The sequence below is a fragment of the Heloderma suspectum genome, chromosome 4 (assembly GCF_057233095.1).
Source record: "Heloderma suspectum isolate Gila_16-S chromosome 4, 16-S_ref, whole genome shotgun sequence".
NCBI classification, from domain to species: Eukaryota; Metazoa; Chordata; class Lepidosauria; order Squamata; family Helodermatidae; genus Heloderma; species Heloderma suspectum.
In genome coordinates, this window is record NC_139461.1 from 164192211 (window position 1) to 164208671 (window position 16461).

General features: G+C 44.6%; 1 protein-coding gene and 1 long non-coding RNA gene across 5 annotated transcripts in view; one reads left to right on the top strand and one right to left on the bottom strand.

Annotated features, from left to right (window-relative positions):
- LOC146347659 (uncharacterized) overlaps positions 1 to 16461 on the bottom strand; it is a 129696-nt gene that overhangs the window by 95668 nt on the left and 17567 nt on the right. For 2 of the 4 annotated variants that reach the window (XR_014789889.1, XM_084848171.1), the window contains exons 2-3: positions 6860 to 6902; positions 1428 to 1520 (exon numbers count right to left, since the gene is read on the bottom strand). The exons of 1 other annotated variant lie outside the window; for it this stretch is intronic. Coding sequence is in view for 1 of the 3 variants with exons in the window: in XM_084848171.1 (XP_084704297.1) it covers positions 1428 to 1432 (5 nt within the window). In the remaining 2 variants the exon portion in view is untranslated. The remainder of the gene's footprint in view (positions 1 to 1427; positions 1521 to 6859; positions 6903 to 16461) is intronic. One more of the 4 variants, XR_014789890.1, reaches the window with a different exon arrangement.
- LOC146347660 (uncharacterized) overlaps positions 1 to 16461 on the top strand; it is a 47103-nt gene that overhangs the window by 17283 nt on the left and 13359 nt on the right. The window contains exons 2-3 of the long non-coding RNA XR_014789892.1: positions 7296 to 7373; positions 10283 to 10513. This is a non-coding gene — a long non-coding RNA (uncharacterized LOC146347660). The remainder of the gene's footprint in view (positions 1 to 7295; positions 7374 to 10282; positions 10514 to 16461) is intronic.

Genomic DNA, 16461 nt, shown 5'->3' on the forward strand with positions numbered 1-16461 from the left:
TTTCTTTCTAAATCAGTTAATATATAAAGACTACTGGTATCAAGAATCAAAACCATAATATCGACTTGCAATCAATATACTATTTAGAAGCCAGTAGATGCCATGATATGATAAAATGCGTTTATGCCTTTATGATTTTAAAGAAGCATCTGAAAACCTTTTTCTAAAGGCAAAAGTGGGCAATGTGTGGCCTGCCAGATGTTTTTGCCTAAGCTTCCCATCAGCCCTAGCTTGCAAAGCCAATGGTGATGGGATGATGGGAGTTGTAGACCAAAACGTCTGGAGGGCTAAAAGTTGCCCACCTCTGGCTAAGGGTTTAGACATGAAGGCTGCAACCCTATACACCTTACCTGGGAGAAGTCCCATTGAACTGAATGGGACTTCTGAGTAGACATGTACAGGATTTCATTCACTGTCTGTAAAGAGGGTTTAGAAATGGGCCTCTGCTAGTCAGGGGCATGATCTCTTCACTTAGCATAGGTTCCATCTCTTCCCATGGATTCCTACTGCATACACTGTTCTTTACCTATTTTCCCATTAATTCAACTTCCATGATTACCTACCCCAGGCTGAGTGTGAACAAAAACCTACAAATGATGTTTTTCAAAAAGCCTTATCCAAACCATGGAACAAGGCAACTGATCTTCAAATAGAATAATGTACTTAGCTTCAGCTCCTCTAGATTGCCAACAATTTTTCTGGAAGAAAAGTAGGACATCAACAAGTGAAATTTGCCCTATCACTCCATGTCTGTATGGGGGAAAGTTGCACCTGCTTTATTTTTATTTTTTTTTATCAAACGGGTAGCATCCTAAGTTCATCCCTTGCCCAGCAACCCTCTGACATTACACAAGCACAGAACAAAAGAAAATCCACCCCTTTTCTTCCTTGTGTAAAGATTTAGTGAAATTCCAAGAGGGTCATACTTCAAATGAAATATTGGGGATTGGAGGAAAAGACATTCATTTCTGAATGCTTAGCTATTTTTCTCACATTCCAACAGTCCAGTGAAACTAATTTGTTACAGTCTTTCTCACTGCCGACTTCAATGTGCTTCGAGACTGGCAGTTCACCAGAAGTGCTCCACAGAAAGCTAAAATTCACATAATGCTCCATCTTTTATTTATTTTATGTATTTATCACATTTATATCCCACCTTTCTTCCATTGTGGAACTCAAGGTGGCTACATGTGGTTCCCAGGTGGTCTCCCCTCCAAGCACTGACCAGACCCAGACCTGCTTAGCTTCAGCAAGGTGGCTGCCTTATGTGCCTTCAGACCATACCTTCTGATAAAAAAATCTTTTATCAGAAGATTTATGTGAATTTTTATGTGAATAAAAAATCTTTTATCAGAAGGTTTAATGCAAGATGCCAGGGTTTTAGTGAAGACAATTTTATATAAGGTTTTTATGCCGCCATCGCCTACCTCATTCACGGACGTTTACAGGGGTCCAGTCAACGTCATTTTCTACACGTGGACCTCCCATGTTTTCTTATAACTTCCGCTTCTGCAGAATATCTGTTAAGGAGAAAAAGACGGAACAGCTGCACAGTGCCTTCTGGCTGCTAGTGCTAGAAACCCTCCGTCTGGAAGCACCCTGGAGCGCTTTATTTTCATGAAGTGAAAATGCCTGTGTTTGGTAGGTAAGTAGGTAGAGTGCTGACTGGAGGTTAGCATTACCCTGTTCTTTCAAGTGCATTGTTTATATCAGGCCTGTACAACTTGTGAGTGAGCAAGCTGCTCTGATAAGGAACTGGCAAGGTGGATAATAATCAGTTATTAAAAAATCAGATATTCTTTTCATTTAAATCAGATTTTTAAAAATGTTTTAAAGCATAAATATTTAACTTCTCTTAAATAATAACTAGGTTACTATTAAATAAACTCCATTTTAAGCACATTAGCCCTACAGGTAATCTCTAAACTGAATCAATGCCTCTACCAGATACATTGAGTTAAGTAAATGAAGAATCAATTTAATCATTTCTCAAATATGAATATTTACACTGTAGTCCTGTTCAGGTGTTCAGCCTAACAGGGGACACAAACATGAGTAAAAGGGACGGAGGGCTTCTCCACATTAATAGAAAATCCTGCTGCTTTACTGGGACTTTCTGCTCCTGGATTCTTTGCAAGATTATGATCAGCTCCATTACATGGGCGGAGATGGGCAACCACATGTTTTCCTTTAGATAGCGCCATCTAGTGGCTGAAATATAGTGCTACGGTGGCATTACATGCTACCAATTCTGTGCATTTTCTTTAAAGACCTGATTAAGTCTGTTTTTTACAGTGGGATAAACCTGAAAAAACGTGGGAGGGGCCCTGGATGCCAACGATGTCATGTAATGGACCCGCAAACTTCCATGAGTGTCCAATCACAAACATGCAATAAATTGCTGGTGTATAGAAGCCCAGAGCCACACATGTGGGCCCAGCTCCCTACATCTCTGCCTGCTCTAGTCCTGCCCCTAATGCACTTTGAGCAGGGAGGTCTGAAGAGGAGTGCTACTCATATCTACTTGAACGTGAGTAGAATTCTCAGTGCGGTCGGGGACTGACCCTGCGTTATCGGGGATCACCTGAGAAGAGCATTCAAAAGCTTCAGCTCATGCAGCAGAATGCAGCAGCCCAATTGAATTAGAGAGCAACTGCACTGGTGCAATTCCAGATATCAGTTATAGCCTAAAAAAGCCTTATATGGCCTCGCCTACTAATCTTAGACAGTGCTTCTTCTCATATGATCCAGCACATCCCTGGAAAAGCCTTGCTGAGAAAATTATTGCTGAGTGAACCGTCTTTGTGCCTATTAAGAAATGGCAAGATATGCTGAGAAGCATTCTAATGAAGTGGGTTTGAAGCTATGGAATTCACTCCTAATGGAAGCCGTCCTATGTCTTAACTTTACAGACATCTTGCAAACATGGACCAACATTTCTGTATAGAATAGCTTTTGGAAATGAGGTTTACATATTTTAGGATGGGTACCCAAGACCAGTTCTGGTGCCCAAGAAGTAGAATAGATTCTCAAGAGAGGCATGTCTGGCCCATTCTCTGCCTGTTTTGTTCTGCATTCTTGCTGTGTTCATTTTATCATTATAAGCAACCTTGAATACTTTGTAGAAAGGCATGAAACAAGGAAAGTAGTTATGTAGTGGATTTGTTGGTGCTGGTTACAAATTCCCGTCTCCATCCTGTGGTTTTATACATTTAAGTTTGGGTGTGATGTGAATTGTCTTTTAAGGCACTTATCATTGTTTTAAATTCTTTATTGGTGTGAACCATTCTGAGTTTTTCAAAAGATGAGCAGGATAGATGACAGAGAGACTAGCAATTGGATAGAATCACTACTTGTCACCAGCCAAGCCAAATACAGCCCACTGACCAGACATTGTGGTCTTCCAGGTGCTTGACAACTCCCCCCCTCCCGCGCTGCCTTCTGTTTTTGCAATCTCAGGAAGCAAAACTGCGGGATTTATTGAGCCCCTGCTGGACATGGATTATAGCCATGTATTATGGAGCTTTTCTACACATGGCTGTTAATCACATTATCTACTTTTGGTTTCATTGCAGAATTGAGATCTGGACTATACACAAAGAGCTTTTTCTTTCCTGCTTTTCTGCTATATAACCTCTAGCTAGAGCTGTGCTATAGCGAAATAGCACAAATACACAAGTACAAATAGTGCTTTCAGAAGTAATACCCCATTTTCCTCATTCTAAATAAACCTGGGAAAGTGCTCTGAAAAAACAGAAGCAAGACTGGAGGATCATGACATTATCTTCTATGAACTTGCAGTGCCCTTAGAATATCCTATAATAGTGTTTAATACCTGCAGATGGCCCAGCTCCCATGCTACCACACCATCTCTGAGGTGATAGTGAGACCACTCCTAAAGAAACCCTCCCTGGACCCGGAAAAATCTTAGTAATTTTAGACCAGTGGCAAATGTTCCTTTCCTGGACAAAGTTGAATCCGGCTGGTGAGGATTCCTCCTGGAAGCGCAGCTAGAAGATCCGATCCTCCTGACTTCAGGGGGCCGGATTCAATAGAATCCGGCCTCATTGGGGTCCGTGGATGATTTCTCCAATATCCCTAAGTGTGACCTTGTTGATTCTCCTTGATCTCTCGGTGGCTTTTGATACCATCGACCATGGTATCCTTCTGGGACAATTGTCTGAGCTGGGAGTGGGGGGCACTGCATTGCAGTGGTTTCGCTCCTACTTGGATGGTTGGCTCCAGAAGGTGGTGCTGGGGCCCCATTGCTCGGCTCCATGGATTCTCCAGTATGGGGTTCCACAGGGGTCATTCTGTCCCCCATGCTATTTAACATCTACGTGAAACTGTAGAGTGCAGTCATCAGGAGTTTGGGGGACATTGTCATCAGTATGCTGATGACATGCAGCTCTATTTCTCCTTTTCATCTTCTTCAGGTGAGGCTATGGATGTGCTAAATTGGTGCCTGGCTGTGACAATGGACTGGATGAGGGCTAACTGAAACTCAATCCAGACCAGAGTGAGATGCTGTTGGTGGTGGTGGGTGGTTCTTCTGACTGGATGGAGGGTGCTCAACCTGTTGTGGATGGGGTTGCGCTCCCCCTGAAGGAGCAGGTTCGTAGCTTGGGGGTTCTCCTTGAGCCATCTTTGTCACTTGAGGCTCAGGTGGCTTCAGTGGCACCGAGTGCCTTCTACCAAATTCGGCTGGTGGCCCAGCTGTGCCCCTATCTGGACAGGGATAATCTGGCTTCAGTTGTCTATGCTCTGGTAATCTCCAAGTTAGATTGCTGCAATGCGCTCTATGTGGGGCTGCCTTTGAAGATGGTTCAGAAGCTGCAGCTCGTGCCAAATGCAGCGGCCAGATTGATAACAGGGACCAGAAGTTCTGAACATATAAGACCAACTCTGGCCCACTTGCACTGGCTGCGTGTATGTTTCCAGGTCCGATTCAAGGTGCTGGTTTTAACTTATAAAGCCTTGCAGAGCTTGGGACCACAATACCTGATGGAGCGCCTCTCCCGACACGAACCTACCCCTATACTATGCTCAACATCTAAGGCCCTCTTCTGGCTGCCTACACCAAGGGAAGCTTGGAAGACGGTGACAAGGGAAGGGCCTTGGTGGTGGCCCCCAAATTATGGAAAGATCTCCCCAACGAGGCCCACCTGGAGCCAGCATTGTTATCTTTTCAGCGCCAGGTTAAGACCTTTCTCTTCTCCCAGGCATTCAGCAGCATGTGATAAGTTTTAATCAGTCCTGGTATGTCTTATGGTTATGGCTGTTTGCTTCTGAGATTGTTGATTTGAAGTTGTTTTAGAATCATGTTTCTTTTGTATATATTGTCTGTTCATTTGTTTTTTATGTAAATGGTTTTTAATCTCTGTATATTGTATTTTTAATGTTTTTAATCTTTGTAACCCCCTCAGAGAGCTTGGGCTATTGGGCGGTATAGAAATGTAAATAATAATAATAATAATAATCTAAAGAACCCATAAACAACTGTGAGTAAGGAATCACAAGTGCACAATAAATGCCTCCTGTAGAAAAGCTCCTGGGCTGCCTTAGACTTGGTAGATCACATGCAGGTCGACAGTACACCAAACCATAAAGGAGGTGATTATGTGCACAACATGTAGCTGCCTAAATGTTTCTACAGTGCTCTGCTTGCACCTGTAGCTGCTGTAGAAGGAAGCTCAGTTGTGCACTACACAGGCTAAAGCTATACTAAAAGGAGAAGCAGCTTTGATTTTTGAGCTTGCAAAATCTCTTATCAAAGTTAGTGAATGCGAACCAGTGTGGTGTAGTGGTTAGAGTGTTGGACTGGGTGATTTTGGGCCTGTCACTGGACCTGTTCAGATGTACACTGGGGAAGGGTGATTAGCGCTAACCACTGCAAGAGCCCCTGCCACATGGGCAGGTAACCACAGCCTGCAGCGTGGTTAGCCTAACCACACCATGGTTACCGCTAAACACAGTCCTCCAGATGGGCCGCCATGCATCTCAGTGGCCTTAGCAGAGGAATTTGCTGTGTGCAGCCATTTTGGGGCCTCAGTGGAAGATACTCCTGTGGGCAGCCATTTTGGTGTTTGGTGCTGCAGCAGCAGCCAGCAGCCATCTTGGGGCTTGGTGCCACAACATCTGTGGGTGGCCATTTCATGGGGGCTGGGGGGTGCACGTTTAGGGGCAGGGGCACCATTTGAGGCAGGGATGCTGCTGCTTGGCCAGCTGCCAGCTGGCCAGGGATATTTTCCCTTATCGCAGCAGACACAGGTGCTTGTGCTTGGGAGTGATATAAGTGCTTAAGGTCGTTGTGTGAATAGGTCATTGTCTTTTTCTCCCTGTGCGCTTCTCCAATTTTCTTACTGCACATGGGGATGGAGAGCGAGGAAGCTGGCTCTCAGATGCCACGTCATTTGTTGCTAGGCAGATTTTGACCATGGAGGTCTGGAGCCAAGGCAGGAGCAGCTGGGCTGATTTCAGTCGCTCTTGCCACTCAGATAGCTATGGGGGCCTGTTCAGACCTCATGCTAAGGCATGGTTAGGGCCTCTAACCATGTTGAAGCAAGTGGTTGGTGAGCATGGTTAGTCCATGGTTAATGAACCACCATGGTTGGGGGGAAAACCCCATTCAGAATCACGGTAAGCCATCATGGTTAGCTCAAAAACACCAACCATCATGGCTTAGTGTGATGTCTGAACAGGGCCACTGACTCTCAGCCTAGCCTACCTCATAGGGTTGTTGTGTGGGTATAATGGAGAGGAGGAGGATTATGTATGCAGTCTTGGGCTCCTTTGAGGAAAAGCAGGACATACATCTAACAACTAAATAAATAGCAAATAAATAATTAACTCTCTTAACTGGGCACAGGGTTGAATTTGATGGCATGCTTTTTTTTCTTCATCTGCTTGGGGAACAAGAGAGAGAGAGAATATATTAAATATTTTGATTGTAGACATACAGAACATGCTGGTGGACATGAAAAATATATTAGATATTTTTTATCTGAAACACATAATGCTGAATTTTTTTACACAAAAACATGTCTTACAGGTGTCATCACATTTTAAGTTTGAAGTGGGAGTACTGAATGTACATGAAGTGCTTTTGACCTTCACTGCTAAATGTGTATCGATTCAAGTGGATGAAGCCAGATGATATTTTTCTTCCCTTTCCTTTTTTGCCTTTAGATACATTTTAAAAACTTGGTTACAGAGCAAACGTTTGCTCTTGTTATTGTGTTCTATTTCAGACCTTATGTTTCACATTGCTCCCCATCTGTTGCTCTACATTTCAGAGAACTGAAGCTGCTCAGGGTGCCAGATTCAAAGCTGAGGACACTCATATACCTTTCGATCTCCAGATGTGGCAAGAGGTAAGGCAGCCATGGCTTCTCTTGACTTGTTTGTTCTGTCCCCAGCCCTGTGACCCACCACCCTCCACTGCTTGCTGTGTGGCATAACTGCAGGATGGGGAGGGGGGTGGATGATGGTGCCAGGGAGGGAGCTGCAGCTGCCTCATCTCCTGCCACATCAGGAGACGTAAAGGAATATGAATGTGCTCCATCTGGCAACCCAAACTGAGACTAAGAGATACCTGAACACCTCCTTATCGGCCCCACCCCCACATAGCACTCACCATGGACATTATAGTGGCTACACATGCTTAACCCTCGCATAACCCATGCTCACTGGGTTTGTACAACACGACAACCCCTGAACGGGGCTTGGATATGCAATGTGGCCCCCATGGGTGCCACAGCTTATTGTGGGTTAAATAGCCCATGACAAGCCATGGCGTGTCATCTGAACCCAGTCTATAACTAAGTTGTCCTTTAAAACCAAGCATTCTAGTTCTCCCATTTTGGTTCAGATGCCCCTGGCATTAGCATAGAAACATCTATACATAGTTCCCTTCTCCAAATGTCTCTGCCATATGCATTTTCCCCTATAGCCCTTTGACCTATCATGTTCAACACCATGATGGTGATCTGTTTGTACCCTGTCCCCATTTGAGTGATTCATCCCAAACAGTTGCCCTGAGCTCCTGTTGACTTTCCCCCATGGATCAGTTTAAAAGCTGTTCTTCCACTTCTTTTGATGTTAAGCACCAGCAGTCTGGTTTCATTCTGGTTTAAGTGGAGCGGGTCTCTTCTGAATAAGTCCAGCTTGTCCCAAAATGTTCCCCAGTGCCTAACAAATCTTAACCCCTTCGCCCTTTACACCTTCTCATCATGTATTAAGAGACCTCAGCTTCTCACATGTCGCCGGCCCTGCATGTGGAATGGGTAACGTTTCAGAGAAAGCTACCTTGGAAGCCCTGGCTTTCAACTTCCTATGTGGCAACCTAAATTTCGTTTCTAGGACTACATTACCTCATGTAATTGGTGCTGCTGTGTGCCACAACAACTGAATCTACCCCAGCACTATCTACCAGATGATCTAAATGACATACGACATGTGCAACCTTCACACCAGGCAGCCAAGTCACCTTGCAGTATATATAGTATATCTATAGATCCATCACAACCGTAGCTGTCTGTGTCATTAGCCCATTAACACAAGCCCCCCAGAGGCATATTCTTGGTTCAAAATTATATCTGTTTGTTCTGCAAGGAATGGGCCCTTTCTAAAGGATCATTTCGCTTTTCCTTGGAGAGACACCCTCCTTACCTGAGACCCTTGTTCTCCATGACAACAGAGGAGCTGCCACCCTGGGAGTGGAGCACCACCGTCACGCCCCCCCCAAAGCCTCCTCCACCAACCTCTCTGCCTCTCCCAGCTTCTCCAGTTCAGCTATCTTAGCCTCAACAAATTTTTTCTTGAGGGCCAGGAACCCACTGAGCACATACCCATTATGTCTGTCCGGCAGCAGATAGTCATACATGTGACCTTCTGAACAATACATTATTGTTAGCTTTCTGCCTTCATATCTGTTTTTATTTATTGTGTTTGTTTACCTGGAAAGCTGAGTTATTTATTATCAGAATGGGGAAAGGATCAATTGTCCCAGCCCCCTCACCCTGTTGTAAACTCACACAGGTGCTTAACTCACCTGTTTCTTTAACTTCTTATTACCTTGATGCTTTGTCACTGGGGCTGAGATACTTCAACAGTGGGACACCCTCTTGCACTTATGTAGTTCAAATCATCCATCAGTGTACTTTATGTTAAGTCCTAACACACACACACACACAGAGTAAATCAGCAGCATTAAAAATAATAAAAATAAAGAAATAATTTAAAATAATAAAATAAAAAGAAATAATCTTCTAGGCATGGGTGAGGATGGCTGGGAGGTGGCAAACAAAGGGCGGGGGGAGGAATGCAAAGTTTTGCAACAGGAGGAGGTAGGACTCAGGAAACCACCAATTAGTCAAACTTTCCCCTCCCCAAATAATCATATCTCTTCAAGGTACCACTAATATGCTTGGTTACTTGAGTAAGTTCCATTGAATGAGCAGAACTTAGTTTTGAGTAAACATGATAGGAACCAGGTGCGAGTGAGAGAGCGTGGCTGGCAGGGAACATGAGAGGGCGAAAGAAAAGGCCTCTTGGGAATGGCTCTGATCTTCTGCAGCTGCTTCCACAGCCAAGAGCTTCTGAACTCTCCAGCAGCCTGCCACCTGCCTCATCAGCCATGACTGCCCTTCCCCAGAAACTGGCGCAAAAGTTTATGCACATGTATAGTAAAACATGCAGTTGCCTGCAGAGCTTTCTTTCCCATCCAATTTTGTGTACTTGTGTTCTAAAACAAAACAACGCAAGAACTACACTGAGGGAGATCAGCTGACGCTACTTGGTTCCATTACACACGACAAATGAGAACACAGCTGCTGCAGCTGTATTGCTCAGCAGTGCCTCAGGCTCCCAGGTCCACCATTGCTGCTGCTACTGCCACACCTCAGCCATCTAAACAGGAGCTGCTTTGCAAAGGCCTGAACAAGCCCAGCTTCTCTTCAGCGGGCAGTACTCTTCCCTGCTGCCATGGTAACCAAGAACTGGCGAGGGAGGTGGGGCTTACAGGCAGCCCTGAATATCCAGCCAATGCCTGTCGCCTCCTGAGTGGCCTGCGCAAGAGCAAAGCCACATGGCAAAGCCAGACCTCTCTCCTTATTGCTTCCATTCCCAATGGCCCCACGTAAGGCTGCCCCACCCCATCCAACGGGCATTACGGGGCAGGGGGCGGGAGTGAGCAGAATTAGACTTATCAAGAAAGAAGCCCACTTGTTTTTATAATGTACGTTATGTTTCTTAACTGTTTGACTTCGTTACATTTATCTAGATTAGAATCCAGTTCATCGGAAACATTCACCTTCCAACATTCACCAGATGGAGAATATGAGAAGCAGAGAAATGCGCATTGTGCTCTTACGGATTTCATCATTTGGGGGCTCCTTGGACTGTTACAACAATCTGATTCCACAGCTGCTGAATTGATTGGACCTTTCCCTAGTTTTGGTTTTCACATAGAAGCTGGAAGTTTCAATAGATAAAAGTCTCCCCTCCACCCCCAGTAAGAAGGTTGTTTTTTTTATCTTCTTCAGTGCCATCATTTTCTTTTATTGCTGTTCTAGCTGCCAGTTCTCCACCATCACAGAAACTCAAAGGTGGAGCCTGGTGATTTCACATGGAAGGGCGGGCCTAGTGATGCCACATGGCTGCCAACTCCTGACAGACACAAATCTTGTTCTGGGCTGGGGGACACTCATAAAGAAGCAGAGCCCAACAGCATGTCAGTCCAGAAGGGCAATCAGAAAAAAAATTCCCACTTAATTTTTTGAGCAGGATTTCCCCTCCTAGTTGTCCAGTGGAAATAATCAGAAATTTGGGAGTAAATGGAAAAATCTCTTAGGCAATATTTTCATCAGAATGATGAGTGAAATACTTTTTAAACTGGCATTTTAAATATTTCTGTGGCCAATTACACTTCTCAAAACTATATCCAAGAGTTTCAAAAGTAGTTTAGGGCGCAATCCTATGTGGATACCCGTGAGCCTGCAAACTCGGAGGTTGCCAAGTATCCAATGCAGGGCGGGAGGACAGTGGCAGCACCTCAGAGGGGGAAGGCAGGAGGCTGGAGCAGCCATAAGAAATGGTGTACTGCAGCCACCCTGGCCTCCTCCCCTCCCCGCCCACAGCAATGCCCCCTTTTCCCCATCTCCGCACTCTGTTTTCCAAGCACAGAGAGGTAGCTAATGTATTTCTCTCCATGCTGGCCACAAGGGGGAGGGGTGCGCTTTCCTGGCTTCAAGATTGGAGCCAAGAGACTGAACTATCCTATCCCCCCCCCCCCCCGGACACTATCTGGAGGGCATAAGACTGCTCCCTCCATTAGTTAGTTAGTCAGTTATAGTTTATTTTTATGCTGCCTTTTGGCCCAAACAGACCTTCAGGGCAGCTAATAACAGTTAGTCAACATACCAAATTTAGACAATGAAATACAACGTACAAAAATTTAAGACAGGAATATCTGAAGAATAATATCTTTTAAACAAAGAACCTAAAACCCAAAGACATCCTTCCCCCTGCCTTCTTCAGCAGTTCCTGCTGGGTATTCGGAATAGTGATCCACAGCACAAGAAGCCATCCCAGCTGCTCAGCGTGCTGATGCAATTGTTCAGACAGGACTAGAGATGCCAGGCTCAGGCCTGGAAATGGGCTTCAGGGCCTCACAATAATGCTTGCTTGCCTCAAAAGAGAGATGAGCGCTGGAAGTGCCAGAATTCTTCTCCAGCTCAGATTAAATCTGAGTGGGAGAAAACTTCCTGGGCACAGCCTCAGAAAGCAACGCACACAGAGATGTCCCAACTTGCCACACACCCGAGTTCACCTGCTGCCAGGGGCTCCAGCTGCCTTGTCACCACTGTAGCGCTTGGCTCAGCAGCCAGGCTGAGACGCTTCCTGGGCCAAGCAGGTCCACATGCTGCTGCGTCTCCTCTTGCTATGCGTTCTGCTCCCCAGGATGCTGTCGTGCAGGCATATGCCACACAGATAGCTTCAGAGGAGAAGAGCAGTTTTGCAACCCTGCTGACCAGGGGAAGACTCAGGGATATCTCTGGTTAGCCTTTGATGTTATTTGGGTACCTTATTATTTTCCCAGGCCTTTAAATCTTTTGATTTAATCTGATCTGTGTCGTCTCTGTTAGAATCATAGAATAGTAGGGTTGGAAGGGGCCTATAAAACTGTTAGACCGTCAAGTCCAACCCCCTGCTCAGTGCAGGAATCTAAGTCAGAGCATTCCTGACAGATGGCTGTCCAGCTTCATCGTGAATGCCTCCAGCGTGGGAGAGCCTTCCTAGGTAATTGGTTCCATTGTCGTATTGCTTTAACAGTCAGGAAGTTTCTCCTGATGTTTAGCCAGACTCTGGCTTCCTGTAACTTGAGCCCATTATTCCATGTCCTGCACTCTGGGATGATCAAGAAGAGATCCTGGCCTTCCTGTCTGTGACAACCTTTCAAGTACTTGAAGACAACTATCCTATCTCCCCTCAGTCTTCTCTTCTCAAGGCTAAACATGCCCAGTTCTTTCAGTCTCTCTTCACAGGGCTTTGTTTCCAGTCCCCTGATCATCTTTGTTGCCCTCCTCTGAACCCTCTCCAGCTTGTCTGCATCCTTCTTAAAGTGCGGTGCTCAGAACTGGACACAGTACTCCAGATGAGGCCTAACCAGTGCTGAGTAGATGGGAATGAGTACTTGCCGGGATTTCTTCACGCTGTGGCCAAACACATTCTTCCCAGCCTTTCTGTGGTGCACCCCGTCCCTTGCCAACAGCCCATCTTCCAGGAAGTATAGCCCGTGGAGTGATTTTATGCCACTTCTATATCTTGTTGTTCTTTGGGGGCACTATCTAATGCTGCTGATGCAGCAGCAGGCCATAACCACTAGGGTAGTGGGGAGCTAGCAGTGCTTAAAGCAACACTCATTTCCAAAAGAGGGCAGAGCTTGCAGAAGGGAGCTCTACTGAACTGTCCTGCTCCTGAAACAAGCATTGTTTCCGCAATTCCTTTAGGCAGCGCTAACTGCCCATTGTGCTAGTGCAACAGAATGCGCACAATGGGGGTCCCTGTGGCACAACAGAATGAGCAGAAGCGCAGCGGCAGTATTGGATAGTACCCAAGGTGTTATAAATTTAATTATATTAATTTTTTTCACTATATTCTGATTATGTAAATCACCCCTGGGAATTTATTGACAGGTAGGGTATAAATGTCTTCAATTAATCAGTCAATAACATAACATTAATTTTTCTCTTTGCAGGTTGTACTGTAACATGCTGCAAAGTACAGATGTGGAAAGGTTGTTACTTAAACCATTATCTGCTAGCATTTGTTAAGTGACGAGAAAGGGTAAATGCAGCTACTTCTGCTTTTACCAATGATGTCCCATTCCACCTCTGAAAATGTGGCTGTGGGAATCATTAGTTAACTTTATAATATAAGGTTCTATCCAGATGGCATTATACTGCATGGAAATGGAAAAATATTACAAGGCTTGGACAGGACAAATGCTGGAAAGGGGCCTACATACATATGTGGTGAGAGTATGGACAAATTAAGAATGATTGAGCATATATTCTATGAATTATATATATGATGACAGGATATTAGTTTCTAAACATTTCTGAGATGTTGAGATGTCAGTTATATTCAAGAAATCGGATTTCTTGACAAGAAATCATCAAGGCTTAATTCAATATTTGCTGGTGGCAGCAAAGTTTTGTATAACCAGCTATTGGAAAGAAACGATGGTCTTAGTGTTAGAGATGGGCTGTTAAAGATTTGGGACCTCACAGTTATGGAAAAGGTTGCAGACTTCATTAATATACAAAGGGCCAGAATTAGTAGAAACATTTAAAAATATATATAAAATGGTATTAAAGGAGCAAGAAACTACCCCTTTTGTTAAGGTGAATAGCAAAAAAAGTTGCACCATTATAAGTCTCAAAATTCTACTGGTTATAAAAACGACAACTGGTGAGCTAATAACTTGAAACCTAGTATCCATGATGTACATGATGAGGTCTATGAATGTGCCAAATTTCAAACAAATCTGATAAACATTGCCACAGGTACAGCAAGTTAAAATTAAAAGTGCTGAAAATTGGCACATTAACCCTTTTTATTCCAGTTTTTAAAGAAGCATATCATACAGTCAAGGCCAGAAATATTGGAACAAGGATAACTGTTTTTGCAGTTGGCCTGTGTACACCACCACATTGAAGTTGAAGGGAAATACACCCAGGTGGGAGCGAAGTCAGGACTTTCAGCTGTAATTCAAGGGGTTTGACAAAAGTGGGGCACTAACCATTCAGGAAGGACAGCCAGTGGCATACACACACACACCCATCGTTGGTGGCTCATAAGTAATGGAACAAACCAACATCATTTCAAACTTAAGGGTCGCCTTTAATACCTGGAGGAAAATCCTTTGCAGTCAATGACTGCCTGAAGTCTGGAACCCATGGACATGACCAAATGCTGAGTTTCCTCCCTCGAGATGCTTTGCCAGGCCTTTACTGCAGCTGCCTTCAGCTGCTGCTTGTTTGTGGGTCTTTCTGCCTTTAGTCTTGTCTTCAGGAAGTGAAAAGCATGCTCTATTGGGTTGACATCAGGTGACTGACTTGGTCAATGAAGAACATCCCACTTCTTTGCCTGGAGAAACTCTTGGGTAGCTTTTGCTGTATGTTTTGGGTCATTATCCATCTGCAACATGAAGCGGCGTCCTATCAGTTTGGCAGCATTCAGCTGAATCTGAGCAGAAAATATAGCCCTATACACTTCAGAATTCATCCTGCTGCTTTTATCAGCAGTCAGGTCATCAATAAACACCAGTGACCCAGTTCCATTGGCAGCCATACATGCCCATGCCATAACATTGCCTCTGCCATGTTTGACAGATGATGTGGTATGCTGTGGATCATGAGTTGTTCCTTTCCTTCTCTATACTTTTCTCTTCCCATCGTTCTGATACAAATTAATCTTGGTCTCATCAGTCCAAAGAATCTTATTCCAGAACTGGGCAGGCTTTTTTAGGTGTCTTCTGGCAAAGGCTAATCTGGCCTTTCTGTTCTTGAGCATTACCAGTGGTTTGCACCTTGTTGTGAAGCCTCTATATTTACATTCATAAAGCCGTCTCTTGACTGTAGATGTTGACAATGACATACCTACCTCCTCAAGAGCACTCTTGACCTGGCTAGAGGTCAAGGGTTCCTCTTCACCCTGAGCAGAATTCTGCGGTCATCTACTTTAGTTGTCTTCCGTGGTCTTCCAGGCCTTTTGCTGTTGCTGAGCTTGCCAGTTAATTCCTTCTTTTTCAGGATGTTCCAAACTGTTATTTTGGCCACTCCCACTGTTTTTGCTATCTCTCTGATGTGTTTATTTTGTTTCCTCAGCCTAATGATGGCCTCCTTCACTCACATGGACACCTCTTTGGGCCTCATGTTGGAAGTTCCAGTGAACAGCTACCAAATGCAAATGTAACACTCAGTCAGAACCACCTCCAGACCTTTTCTCTGCTTGATTGGTCATGGGGTGCCCAGGAAACAGGCCACACCTGGCCATGCAGCTGCTTGTCAGCCATTCGTTCCATTACTTATGAGCCACCAATGGTGTGTGTGTGTGCATGCCACTGGCTGTACTTCCTGAATGGTTAGTGCCCCACTTTTGTCAAACCCCTTGAATTACAGCTGAAAGTCCTGACTTCGCTCCCATCTGGGTGTGTTTCCTTTCAACTTCAATGTGGTGGTGTACAGAGGCCAACTGCCAAAACAGTTAATCCTTGTTCCAATATTCTGGCCCTGACTGTATATTCATATTTGGGTGAAAAACAGTTTGTCAGGGCTTGTCAAGGAAGGCAGTCCTTCATTGGTTTGGTAAAGTTCTTGACAGCAGTTCAAAGTGTATTAAGGTTTTCCTACCCTGTTATAGCCTATGGCATCAACTGCTATCAAAGTTATATGGTGCATGCTCAGTTTCATTCTGAAGCTAGAATGCTGCCAATACAATGTTTGCCAAGCAGTTCTGTATTGCAGAGAGAATATAGTGGATTCTATGTGCAATGGCTATTCCCTTAGTTACATAATATAACCACCCAGGGACAAACTAGATGTTACTATATCGAATGGGATCCTAACGTGTGTGTGTGCATGTGCTTGTGGGGGGTGTTACAAGGGTTTTTACCTTTGCCTCCTGCTGTGGTCCTGATCCAGATCAAGCTCCCCATGCCTGCAATTTACATTGCCAAAATTGCAGGTGTGGGGGTGGGAGCAATCCAGATTGGGACCATGGTGGGGGACAAAAACTTAAAGCTCCTATATCTCACCTACGCTAGGGTCTGAATCCCTATTGGGTCTCCTGCACTTATTTTTGAATTAAAAAGGGGGAAAACCCATAGCTATGAGCTATATCTTTGAAGAAATGTGTACTTTGACCCTCATGGTATTTGAGTGGGAGACATGGAAT